This window comes from Trichomycterus rosablanca, chromosome 17, assembly GCF_030014385.1.
Source record: "Trichomycterus rosablanca isolate fTriRos1 chromosome 17, fTriRos1.hap1, whole genome shotgun sequence".
Lineage (NCBI taxonomy): Eukaryota > Metazoa > Chordata > Actinopteri > Siluriformes > Trichomycteridae > Trichomycterus > Trichomycterus rosablanca.
The window spans coordinates 25,559,763-25,573,316 of record NC_086004.1 but is presented as its reverse complement, the minus strand read 5'-3'; the positions used below and the strand labels follow the sequence as shown (position 1 = coordinate 25,573,316).

General features: G+C 40.4%; 1 protein-coding gene across 1 annotated transcript; it reads right to left on the bottom strand.

The window, feature by feature from the left end:
• Window positions 1–1,921: 1,921 nt before the first annotated feature.
• On the bottom strand, window positions 1,922–13,214 carry zmat3 (zinc finger, matrin-type 3). The gene is made up of 6 exons (XM_063013275.1): window positions 13,100–13,214; window positions 8,987–9,342; window positions 8,412–8,558; window positions 6,232–6,398; window positions 4,782–4,879; window positions 1,922–2,130 (listed from the first exon to the last, which is right to left on the bottom strand). The coding sequence occupies exons 1-6, from the start codon at window positions 13,212–13,214 to the stop codon at window positions 1,922–1,924; spliced, it is 1,092 nt and encodes a 363-aa protein (XP_062869345.1).
• Window positions 13,215–13,554: the final 340 nt, after the last annotated feature.

Below are 13,554 nucleotides of genomic sequence, written 5' to 3'. Positions count from 1 at the left end.
AATTAATGTTTTCATAAGATCTGTGGGTTTAGCTTATCTCAAATTTTAGTGCTTTTACAACAACGTTCCCAAAACATAATCTCATTAGAGATCCGGACTGGCCTTGTGAGGCTAATATTAAATAAAAACTGAAAACACTTTAATGTACATGATATAAAGTACCAGACATTCATTCAGCCTACCATATTGCAAACCCCCCTATATTTCAAAAAATGGAAACAACTTGCACACACCAAATACAGTAATACGGATGCACAAATGTTTCTTTCTTTACAGACTTTTTCCATTGAAATAGATGCTGTAATAATGCGCTATGCTAACAAACAGATAGATTTCCTCTGAAAAGTGCAAAAAAGACTTTGCTATTATTATCAGTATATTACACTGAACTATGCTAATCATTTGTCCCTCTCTGTGTAAGAAGAGTGAGGTAGGGGTACACAGAGGGACTGACCCAAAGGCACCCTTTAAAAATAGCTATGCCTTGGTTTGGGAATACTTCTGATGAGAAAAAGTCATGGGGTGCATGACACAAATGACTGCTAGGATGATCATCACAATACTGCATATGAACACAAACCAAATGACATACTTTAACTTAATCTTTAAGACATTTGTGCAAATCCTGCAGGAAAGTTATTCTCATTGCTACTGAAATTATTTTAACATGCTAATGTGAGGCCAGTTACGGCACTTCTGTACACTGTACGTCTATTCCTGTAACACAGCAAACCCATGGATGGTCGTGACATGAAAATGTGCCACTTATTTCCACTCTTTTACTCTTTTTGATGTGTTTATCACAAAAAACGAAAAGAAAGAAAAAGCTCAGAAATATAAAAGAAAGGTCTGAATTGCAAAACAAAACTTTTCAACAACTTTTTTAACCAAGGGCTGTATCCAGAGTAGACTTTGATTTGACAATAGATTAAAAAATAGAGCTATTTACATTTAGACTGCTGCATAAGTCTATTTTCTGGGCACTATCAACAGATTTGTAACGTTCATACTCCCAATGTTGCCAGGTTTTCCTGAAAAAAAGCATAAACCTTAATGCATTTAAATTCGGCAAAAATACAAATTGGTACTATTATGATAATGACTGTGCCAGTGCCAAATAGCATTATGTAGAAGAGGTAATGATTAATATGATTATATAGCCTAAAAAAGCATATTTATATTGAGGTGGAAGGAGCTTCAATAACAAACACAGCTTAACTATTTTTCAACAGTGTTCCAAATTGTCAGCAGAGCAAGAACACAGTACGACCCTGAATGCTTGGCCCCTTAAGTAATGAGGTCTGTGTCTAGTGGCTGTTATGCTATGGAATGAGGGAGGGCTTTCTTTGATGTTTGCCTGTTTTGGGTTCAGGTTATTCTAACCGATCACCTGACCAGTATGATGGAACATTTATGATTGTGGAAACTTTCACAGGACACAATGATATTTCAATGGCTTTATGAGTAGAAGAATTGTCATGTATAGGTTGCCAATAAAAAAACTATGCAAGGTTTCAGGCGACCTTATATTCCACAACATATGCTGTTGTCACCCATCTGTACATTACAAAATTAATACTGAAGTTTGTTTGTCTGTATTTCTTATTTAATAAATGCTAAACTTTACTCTGAATACAGCCCAAAGTACCTTGGCCCAACATCAGAGCGACCAAGGACCTCCACCTCCCTTCAACTTCAAAACATGCAAAAGGAAACTATCTGACATAAAAACAAAAGTAAATCTATCAGAGGTAGCTTTCTTTCACCTTCAGTAAACCAGAATATTCAGTGCTGAGTCTATAAGACTGTTTCACTTCAGTGCAAAACTCCAGCTGTCGATACCATCACTAATATCGGGCACTTGGAAAAGTATATGAATGCTTCCCTGTTCAGTATTGCCTTGTTTTTCTCAGAGAGTCTCTTAGCTGTAGCCCAGATTCTCCATCTCACTGCGGTAGCGCTGCTCAGACACTTTGCTCTTGTGCTGCTTACTCTCTAGGTGCAGACGGAAATCAGCCTCCTCGCTGGCGCCCGAGTTGCACATTGAACAGTAGAATTGTCCGCTGGGAGTAACACACATGGCAAGGTCCCGCGGGATTCGCTGCCTCGGCCGTGGGTTGAAGTATGGCCCTAAAATTGACATTAAAATCATAAATAAAATGATTAATTCTGTTGCTGAGGAAAAATTTGACCCTTTCTTGATATTAACATATTATGTTTAAAAGATTCTGGCCATTCTCTGTATACTGACTTTCAGTTTAAACCAGAGGTGGGCAAACTTTTCGGCTCAAGGGCCACACTGGGTTTTAAAAATTGACAGATGGACCGGGTGGGTGCGGGGGTGGGGGTTTGGAACTAATATAAATTACATGTGAAACTCATGTGAAATCTAAGAAGTAAAGATTGCCCACCTACCTTATTCAGTTTCAGTGGGAACAGTGTTGTTGGTCACCCTTTTTTGCCAGTGTATCGGATTTTGGTGATATTCAAACCTTTATTTTCGTGATTAAAAGATTAATTTTTAAATATAAATGAAACTCCAGACTCATCCTATTATTATTATTTGTTATAATTTTTATCTTTGTTTCTACTTGGTGTATTGTCGTCTAAACAAAACCAATTCAGCGTTTAAAGCAGCACTTTCGACATAAGTTAATGGCTTATGTGTGACGTTTTAAACCAGCCAAGTGGTTCGATCACGCTGGCGCAATAGGCAACTTCAGAGGGGTAGTAGGGCTCAGTGTGTAGACCAGATAGACTCGGCTTTAGCAAAGGTTGGTAGTGTTTGGCGTGCGCCATCTAGCAAGTCATCTAGCAAGCCGTAGCCTAGTGGTTAAGGTGCAGGACTAGTAATCCGAAGGTTGCTGGTTCAAGCCCCACCACTGCTAGGGTGCTGCCGTTGGGCCCTTGAGCAAGGACCTTAACCCTCAATTGCTCAGACTGTATACTGTAATGTAAGTCGCTTTGGATAAAGGTGTCTGCTACATGCCGAAAATGTAAATGTAAATCTAGTGGAATCAATTGAAACGCAGGGTATGGCAGGGAAAAGGTGAAATTAATGCGGTTTTAGGACAATTTTGTAAATACTCAGCGGGCCGGATTAAATAACTGTATGTGGCCCGTGGGCCGTAGTTTGTCCACCAATGGTCTAAACGGTACAGCTGTGGTACGATTTACATGCAGTACCGCATTTTACCCAGAGAGGTCTCCAAATTTTCCAAAAGTTCACATTTAAATACGTAATCATGAATTCTTTCCTCTAAGTGTTACAAGCTAAAGTTTAAAAGTAAACCTAAGCTTTATTGAACAGGAGTGTAGCCAGACGTCACAAGGACCTAAAACAGACTTAGTTTTAAGGTGGGATTTATGTGTCACTATTTCAGGAACTGCCTTTTCAAAATATGACTAAACCTAAAGCCAGGTCAGCGCCTTGTGTCGCCTGACTCATGAGCGCAGAGAGTGGTCTCAAGTATGCATGTGTGTGTAAGGAAGAGGATAGTGTGTTCGCACGGGTCAGCAAGGGCAAAGTGTGTGGGATTAAGACCTGCCACCACGCGGGTGACGTTCAAAGGGCCACACTGACGTGGGCTGGAGGATCAATTTGCAAACACCAAAAGCCTGGCACTGTGTTTAGCAACACTAGCACGGTACCCACACGCCAGCCAGCTATCACTGAACACCGCTGCCAGCTGCTGAAAAAGGCCCTGCTGCCAAAGTGAGGGCCAGAAATGTGGCGTTTAGCGTCACTGCTCTGACAACGAGCCAGAAACGAACTCCAGGCTGTACAAAAGTAGAAACACCTGACAATCACGACCGAACAGATATGTGGGTCGAGCAACTAAGTTACAACAATTTTCATTCAAGTTTAAAGCTAAAATTAATTCATTTATTTTCAGGAACCGAATTTATCTTGATCAGATACTCAGGGCAGGAATACCCTCTATACAGGGCACCTATTCATCACAGGGCATTACTTGTTTCCTCAAACACACAGTCAGTCACACTCAGGGATGACTTAAAGGAGCCAGTGCACCTACCAGCATGTTTTTGGACTGTAGGAGGAAACCTGAATACCCAAAGGAAACTTTTAGGCACGGGTCTAAACCAGATCTCCAGGAACCTGAAGCTATGTGGCACTCAGACTGCCTTCAGCACCACTATACTGTCCTTTATGCAGAAATGTTAAATAACAAATAGAACAGTTGGTGACTTCTCTGTGCTCCTATAAACAGAGCTAGAAAGTACACTATATGGCCAAAACACATGAGCTTGTTGGACATCCTATTTCAAACCATGGACATTAATATGGATTAACACTTCACACCCTTTTCAGCTACAGCAGCCTCCACTCCTTTGGGAAGGTCTTTCACAAGATTTTGGAGTGTGTATAAGGGAACTTGTGCCGTTCAGTCAAAAAACCTTTGTAAGGTCAGGCAATGATGTTGGACCAGAAGGCATGACTCAGAATCGATGTTCCAATTCATCCCAAAGATGTTTAATAAGGTTGAGGTCAGGGCTCTTGTGCAGACACACAGTTCCTAACACCTGAAGTCAGTCATTAGAATGGGGTTTTATATAGTGTTGGCCATACTGTGTACATGAACAGCTGTATTTTGCCAAACTAAGTTAGAAAACCCAAACTGTCATCTTACGCTGAGAGAACATGTCTGGATCCTCACATCCAACAAAAAACAGGTCAGCCTTGAATTAAAAGCAGGTGTTCCTAATAAAGTGGCCAGTGAGTGTGCACTAAGAGTGGGTGAGTGTAGCTTTTTGTGTACCTGGTACAGCTGTGTTCATGTTTGTCCTGCGGTTCTTGTTGAGTCTGTACTCGTTCCCTTCTTTTCTAGAGCGCTTCAGCGTGAGGTCTGTTGCATCTCTGCAAAAACATTATATTCAGTAAGTACGCTTGTTTTACTTTTGTTCATTTCAGCAGAATTGATGTGAGCTAACGTTATAAGTGTTTGTAAATTATGCTAGCATTTAAATAAATTACAGGCCATGGCAAGACTAAAAAAGACAATTCTGTACTGTTGAAACTTTAATAATGGTTCAAATGACTACATATAGACATGACTTATCTAGAGTATGCACATTGGTTCAGATATGATCAAACGCTAACAGAATGTACTGTCCTATCTTCCTGTTCATGTTATCACGCTTATCCAACCACAACCAGACTGGCATTTAAAAAGCTTCACATCTCTCAGGCCAAAGGAAGTTAAAGGCAGAAGTTAAAGCTAAGCGGAGATAGAAGTCTGTAGTTATTTATTTATTATTATTTATTTTGTATTTTTGTTTTCTTTTCTCCCCTTTCTCTCTCGACTTTTAGCGTGTCCAATTGCCTGATTGCGTCATGCTTCCTCTCCACTAATCTTAATCCCCGCTCTGATTGAGGAGAATGAAGCTAACCCACGACCTGCACTAGGTGAGTGCTAATGTGGATCAGCCCTGTGTACGGAGAGACACACCCTGATCAACGCACTCCTTCCCCGCCCCTGTGTAGGCACCATCAATCAGCCAGCAGAGGTCATAGTTGCATCAGTTACAAGGAGACCCTATCCGGCTTACTACTACCGCACCCCTATATGAACAACAGGCCTATCGTTGTTCATGTGGCCGCTCAGCCCAGCCAGATGGCAGAGCTGAGATTCGATGCGGGGTATTCGAGATCCCAGCTCCGGTGTGCTAGCGTGTGTTTTACTGCTGCGCCACCTGAGCGGCCTTATTATTATTTAATTCATAAAGTTTTTGATCTGAACCTTTTCATCTAAAATATCTTGGTGTTAAACACCTAGTTCTTATATACATTACATTTTTATTTTCATGCACCGCTTTATCCTAGTCAGGGTCGTGGTGGGTCCAGTTCCACCGGAAATCACTGGGCACAATCAAAGGTCTTCAGCTACCTACTCGCAGACATAGTCATTTATGCCTGTATAGGTGCCCGGCCAGCCAGTAGCACCAGTAAGACTTGAACTTGAATCTCTGCTGGCCACTCTTTTGTTATTATTATTATTAAGAATTATTATGATGCCAAACTAAACCTTAACAAACATCATCAATATTGATCACAGCCCAAGCTAAATCTTAAGCTGAGCAGTTCAATACAATTTATATGACAGTGAATCCTGCACCAGACCTTTAGCATAGTACATTTATAATTTGTTGATATTTTTGTTGTGTTTGTGTTAAATGTTCTTGTTGTTTCAGTGACATATAAACACTTACAAAGCGCTGGTGTTGTTCTGGGCTTCGGCCAGCCGCACCCGCTTGGCGTGGTTCTTGCCCTGGTAGTGTGCATGAGCCACAGCGGGTGAGCTAAAGGAGGCATCACAAAGCTTACAGTAGTCATTTTCTGTGGCCAGGATAACCCTGCTGAGGCCAGTGAAAGACGGCTGCAACGAAAAGTAACATTCAGAAGCTGGGTTGGATCATTATTTGAATTAAAACGTGAAAAGTGACACCACATGATTAAAGAGTGCTTCAGACAGTGACTGCTTTACAGCTAAGAGTTAAAAATAAACTCTTGATATTATTGAGTACAATATATAGGCAAATGTATCTAAACACAATGCAATTTTACTATAAATGAAAAAAACACTGAAGTGTCTGAAGAGACTTAATAATGGTACCCCAGACAGGTAGATACAACCTATAATTTACAAGCTATACTGTTATATTACATAGAATATAGGGAACTATACCTAAGTGAATATTAGTTGCAAGGCTAAGAGCACAAGAGACATACAGTGTATCACAAAAGTGAGTACACCCCTCACATTTCTGCAGATATTTAAGTATATCTTTTCATGGGACAACACTGACAAAATGACACTTTGACACAATGAAAAGTAGTCTGTGTGCAGCTTATATAACAGTGTAAATTTATTCTTCCCTCAAAATAACTCAATATACAGCCATTAATGTCTAAACCACCGGCAACAAAAGTGAGTACACCCCTAAGAGACTACACCTCTAAATGTCCAAATTGAGCACTGCTTGTCATTTTCCCTCCAAAATGTCATGTGACTCGTTAGTGTTACTTGGTCTCAGGTGTGCATAGGGAGCAGGTGTGTTCAATTTAGTAGTACAGCTCTCACACTCTCTCATACTGGTCACTGAAAGTTCCAACATGGCACCTCATGGCAAAGAACTCTCTGAGGATCTTAAAATACGAATTGTTGCGCTACATGAAGATGGCCAAGGCTACAAGAAGATTGCCAACACCCTGAAACTGAGCTGCAGCACAGTGGCCAAGATCATCCAGCGTTTTAAAAGAGCAGGGTCCACTCAGAACAGACCTCGCGTTGGTCGTCCGAAGAAGCTGAGTGCACGTGCTCAGCGTCACATCCAACTGCTGTCTTTGAAAGATAGGCGAAGGAGTGCTGTCAGCATTGCTGCAGAGATTGAAAAGGTGGGGGGTCAGCCTGTCAGTGCTCAGACCATACGCCGCACACTACATCAAATTGGTCTGCATGGCTGTCACCCCAGAAGGAAGCCTCTTCTGAAGTCTCTACACAAGAAAGCCCGCAAACAGTTTGCTGAAGACATGTCAACAAAGGACATGGATTACTGGAACCATGTCCTATGGTCTGATGAGACCAAGATTAATTTGTTTGGTTCAGATGGTCTCTAGCATGTGTGGCGGCAATCAGGTGAGGAGTACAAAGATAAGTGTGTCATGCCTACAGTCAAGCATAGTGGTGGGAATGCCATGGTCTGGGGCTGCATGAGTGCAGCAGGTGTTGGGGAGTTACATTTCATTGAGGGACACATGAACTCCAATATGTACTGTGAAATACTGAAGCAGAGCATGATCCCCTCCCTCCGGAAACTGGGTCGCAGGGTAGTGTTCCAGCATGATAATGACCCCAAACACACCTCTAAGACGACCACTGCTTTATTGAAGAGGCTGAGGGTAAAGGTGATGGACTGGCCAAGCATGTCTCCAGACCTAAACCCAATAGAACATCTTTGGGGCATCCTCAAGCGGAAGGTGGAGGAGCGCAAAGTCTCGAATATCCGCCAGCTCCGTGATGTCGTCATGGAGGAGTGGAAAAGCATTCCAGTGGCAACCTGTGAAGCTCTGGTAAACCCCATGCCCAGGAGAGTTAAGGCAGTTCTGGGAAATAATGGTGGCCACACAAAATATTGACACTTCAGGAACTTTCACTAAGGGGTGTACTCACTTTTGTTGCCGGTGGTTTAGACATTAATGGCTGTATATTGAGTTATTTTGAGGGAAGAAAAAAGTTACACTGTTATATAAGCTGCACACAGACTACTTTTCATTGTGTCAAAGTGTAATTTTGTCAGTGTTGTCCCATGAAAAGATATACTTAAATATCTGCAGAAATGTGAGGGGTGTACTCACTTTTGTGATACACTGTATGTGGGTGGATGTTTACCAGCTTGCCCATTGCAGTGCCAATCTCTGTAGGTGGACTAGAGAGGGACTGCTGTGAAACTGGCTCTACGTCCTCAGGTACTCGTATAGGGGGTGGCTGCTGACTGCCAGCATAAAAATTTCTCAGCTTCTTGCTGTGATTTTTGCCCTGCAACAACAAGAGCATGAGTCATATTTTCACTTTGACACCCTAATCAGTTCATTATAGGCAATAAACAGTAGTGTGGAACTCATTTTAAAACTGAAAAAACACAGAAACACACTGAGGTGTGAGATGAGCTGCTATCCAAAGCATTTAATTTATCTTTGTGGTTTTTTTTTTTTGTAAATCTGTTTAGGCAAAATTATCCATAACTGATGCAGTAAAATAAATGCTTTATGACAAATGTTTTTTTTAATTAAACTTTGTGGAATTGCCTCCTAAATGCACTTATAATTGACATACAGCTTATGACTTCTTTGTACCCAAAAACAAAAAAAGGCCTACGAGGAATTAGAAGTATAATGCCTGAATAACTTTTCCTTTCTAATTACTCCTGTCTTCTTGACCATCAAGCATTAGTGTATAATGTTCACCTGATAGTGTGCCTGTGCCTGCTGGGCTGAGTTAAGTGTCACATTGCACAGTTTACAGTATAGAGGTCTACAGAGCTCCTCTAGAGTAGCATCCTGATCGTTGCTTGTTTCCTGGCACTCGATCTCTGGGGGCATGGAGCTGGAGATGGGGGGCACTGTGATGGCCAGGTTTTGAAGCAGCTGCACGTGTGGGGGAGGTTTGGCAGAAAAGGCACTGCAAAGAGGGAAAGCCAGGGGGTCTTGGGGCATCAGAACCGGTGCTGGGCCAACTGCCTGGGCAGGAGATACAGGCTGGAAGGTCTGAGGTTGCTGCTGACCCAGCAGATTCAGAGGAGGCTTCAAAATACACTCAGGACCTGAAAGAGAAGTTATACGTTAACTAATACACATCATGTTCAATGCGTTATGAACAGTTTATGATAATTTGACTTAAATTGCAAATTTTGAAAGTTCCAGAAATCTAAATCCACTACAATACAATGCATAATTCATTCATTTTATTTATATTAGAAGTCATTGCCACTTGATTTGCCACAGAATAAAAACTGGAAAATGAGCCAATCCTGCATCAAGGATTCTTTATTATACTGCTAACATATAATGCACACTGCTCACCAGTTTTCCCAGCAGCAAAATAGCCCAAGACCAAAACACTATCTCAACCACGCCTAGCAGTAAGCATGTAGATGTACAGTAAATCTTAATTACCTGTGTACAGTGACACCTGTGTTATGTCTGACCAACAAATGTTCTGTCCACATAAAATGACAGGTCGAATTTTCTTCCCCTTAAAGAGACCAGTAGTCAGTGTTTGCTGGTTCCAACCCCACCACTGGCAGGTTGCCACTGTTGGGCCCTTGAGCAAGGCCCTTAACCCTCAGTTGCTTAGACTGAGTACTGTAAGTCGCTTTAGATAAAAGCATCTGGTAAATGTTGAAAATGTAAATGTAATTTTCCTCTAAATAATTCCAAGTGACTTAAAAATGTATAGTCAGCTGTCTGAGACTTGTACACGCTTCCTAGACTTGCACCCCCATGTCTACTTTTCTTTTGTTGTTTTTCCATGAATTGGAGAAAATGGCTCTCAGTGTGTTACATGAAGTCTTAAAGCCATAATAATGCCTTTGTAACCCTCTCCAGACATAGTTGAACAACTTAGGATTCTCCTGGATACATTTTAAATTAATTAGATGCATCAATGTGTACAAAAATATAAATATCTTAAAAGTAATAATTTGGTCTTGAAAAAATAAGAATAAACTGAGTACAATGTTACACATATTTAATATTACAAAATAAGCATTAAATATGCAGCAGTCATTAGTGGCTGATGCAAAATCTTGGACTTTGCTGTTTGCAATCAAGTGCTGAAAATGCACTTTGCTTCCAGGAGCACGATCTGTAATGTGACAGTTCAGCGAGCCATTTAAGCTTTCCATTTTTAGCCTTGAAGGTAGGCAACTCTGGGTCTTTTCTGCATCTGTCCCTATAGATCTGATCACAGCTCACTCCTGCTACTTGACCGGACATGTTTGTCAGTGATTGGTATCTACAGTATATTGTTCCAGCAAATCTGCAGTTGTTTATGGGGGTGCTGGTGAGTCAGCTGCTACAACCAGTTCCAACCCAAGTTTCCATCATAACATTTCTATTTGAGACCTGACAACAATGATAAGAGTAGACAAAAATAGCATGGCATAAAAAAGGGCCGTTATGGTTCAATGGACAGAGGGCATCTTAGTCCCAGAAGACCAGATACAGAGCTGAAAAATTCTAATACTTAACAGGAAGATAAAATTGACTTGGTTTGACTTGAAAAAACCATATGATTATGAATTAGTAAAATATCACACTACATTGTCTCCATAAATTCAAGCTTTAAACCAAATAAACCGTGTTAATGTGATTCCCATTCTCTCTCTCTCTCTCTCTCTCTCTCTCTCTCTCTCTCTCTCTCGCTCTCTCTCTCTCTCTCTCTCTCTCTCTCTCTCTCTAAACTCTTAGTCATCAGAGAGTACAAGGCCAAAAATAGTCATATGGTTTAAGGTCAAACCCTATATGTTTTATCCAGGATGTAGTACAGTGGAAGTCAAATTTTTACATTCATTTGCAAAGGATTTTACCATCCGCAACTGCTCATACTTCTTTGCATACAAACTTTTTCAGTTTTATGGGCCACAAAATATACATACAGCATCTTGGATTAAAATGTGGTGATAATAATCAATCATATTCACTAAGAAGGGTTTAAGGGACCATGTGACCATATTGAGTTTTGAAATAAAAAAACTTGAATGTATATTTTCATAAGGAATAATATTGGTCCTTACCAGCGTATTTAAACCTTTGATTAATTTGTACAAATTATGAAAGCAGCTACAGATATAAAATTGAGTCAGAGGGTGCAAAATCTGTCACTGAGTGAAGATCTGCACCCTCAGGTATCTATAATGCAATGAGCAATGAGTAAATGAGAAGGTAAAGGTAGTAAGCACCTGACACAGGAGCTTGTCTTACATGGCACAACATTTCTGGGGTATTTGTTTCCAGTTTGTTATTCAGTCAACCACTTCAATAAACAGATCTTTTTTTTCATTGTGGTTTTATCATGTCAACCTGCTTAGACATCTGCTATAGAGATAGTATAGGTTACAGAATTTTTGAAATATTGGTATTTCTGTAGTTTGCCAGCTGGGACACAAAAGACAACATGCTGCACAGATGCATTAATCTAAAAATAATGTGGACTCTTATTAAAATGAACAAGGTGTTTAACAACACTAATTTCTAACAGGTGTATAAATGTATGTAAAATATAAAATATGCTTCTAACAGGTGCTTTCCAATTTCACTGCTCATCGCTTGACAGGTTTAATGTGGAAAAACTCCAGTAGTCTGATCAAAGACCTGAACTCAACCCAGCTAAACATCTGTGGGATGAACTTGAGTGTTGATTGTGAACCAGGCCTTCACATTTAGCATTAGTGTCTTACCTTACAAATGAACATAAATTCCAAGAGGCACATTAATAAATCTTGTGGGAAGCCTTTTTAGAACAAGAGTGGAGTTCCTAGGGTTTCAGAATAAGATGTTATTAAATATTGACTGGTGTACTTTTAAATAAAATTCATTAATAAAGAACATGGGAGTGATAATGTGGTGTGGCAGGCTAAATGCTTGGTGGGAATGGAATGGTGGTCTGTGTGAGATGTTTTATGTCATTACCAGTAATCTGTATGCTTTTCTAATGGTATTGCAAGACAGGCTGGATGAATATAAGTAGACAGGGGACCCAGTGAAATCACCAGTGAAGGGATCCAGTAAATTAACCTAATGAGCTTAAAATTTGCAGTGACATATGGAATGCCTTCATTTGCCGTACTGTATACGCATACAATTAAATTCTTTTTCTGAATATCCCAACTTGTTTGAAAGCTGGGATCAGACTGCAGGGTCAAACATTGTATGGCACCCCTGGAGCCAAGAGGGTTAGGTGCCTTGCTCAAGAGCCCCACAGTGGCCCACACAGAAACACATCTGAAAAAATGTTATAAATACTTCTAAGGATTAGCTATTGTGTAGCCCTGTTGTTCAATATAGGTAACTACTGATGTTCATGTCACTTGAATAAAGCAACTGATTACAGGCATCACTCAATTCAATTACTCAATACTAGAACATGTGTAAAAATCAGTAACCTATTTAACAGTATTCGATTTATTTAAGGTATGCTAAACTGTCAGCAGACTTGTGTGGACAAGCATGCACAGTGTGATATTGGTGAATATATAAAACATGAGAAAAAGTTCAATAGAAACTCAGTCACACAGGATCCTGTAAGTACATCAGTTATTCTACAGTATATAATCCTATCAATGGCATAAATTAGTCTATAAAAAGCAATCAATGCAGTCCAGTTACAGATAAGCCATAATATAGCCAGAAAATAACGATATGCACCAATTAATGACAACATGAGCAATTATTTTCTACCCAAATGTTCTGTACAGGTTTGACTGCAGTAATGAGTGATGCAGTGCATCAATGGAAGTGCAGCAGCAGCAGCAGCAGGGCACCACACCAGCCCAGAACACACAAACACTGTTACTGTACCTGCTATCCGAGCGAGATATTCACTGCTGTTTGCGTACGTTACAGGCCGAAGGTACAGATCGCAAAAATCAGCACGTTCATAAAATACATCTGCTTTCCTTACGTTCATCGCCATCTTCACCGCATCCTTTAAAGCTCCTGCCCAACTTCTTTCAGCCTGGCATACGAGCCTTTTAATTCCGAGAAAAGGGGGACGCAGTAAACAGGCTTTAAAATTAAATAAGCTCAGAACACTTATTAGTACCAATAGGTTTTCAAGAAAATAAAAATCATCCTTTGGAATCACGATACATTAAAGCACGTCCTAGAACAACACGTCTAGTTTGATAATAAACCAGCCCTGAATCGAAACCCTCCCTTTTTTGGTTTGGTACATTCCATTTTCAACCGATATTTCATATGCGTGATTGACAGCCCAGCCCGCACCTACAGTGGAATGAGGATGTAATTATGCT

What these genes read in the sequence shown, in the direction of transcription:
- zmat3 (XM_063013275.1), bottom strand. Translation starts at nt 13,214, where the DNA reads ATGGCGATGAACGTAAGGAAAGCAGATGTATTTTATGAACGTGCTGAT. An exon ending in AGGCACAGGCACACTATCAG is followed by an intron (nt 8,559 to 8,986) that starts GTGAACATTATA and finishes TTGTTGTTGCAG; the next exon opens with GGCAAAAATCACAGCAAGAA. An exon ending in CAGAACAACACCAGCGCTTT is followed by an intron (nt 4,880 to 6,231) that starts GTAAGTGTTTAT and finishes ATGTTTTTGCAG; the next exon opens with AGATGCAACAGACCTCACGC.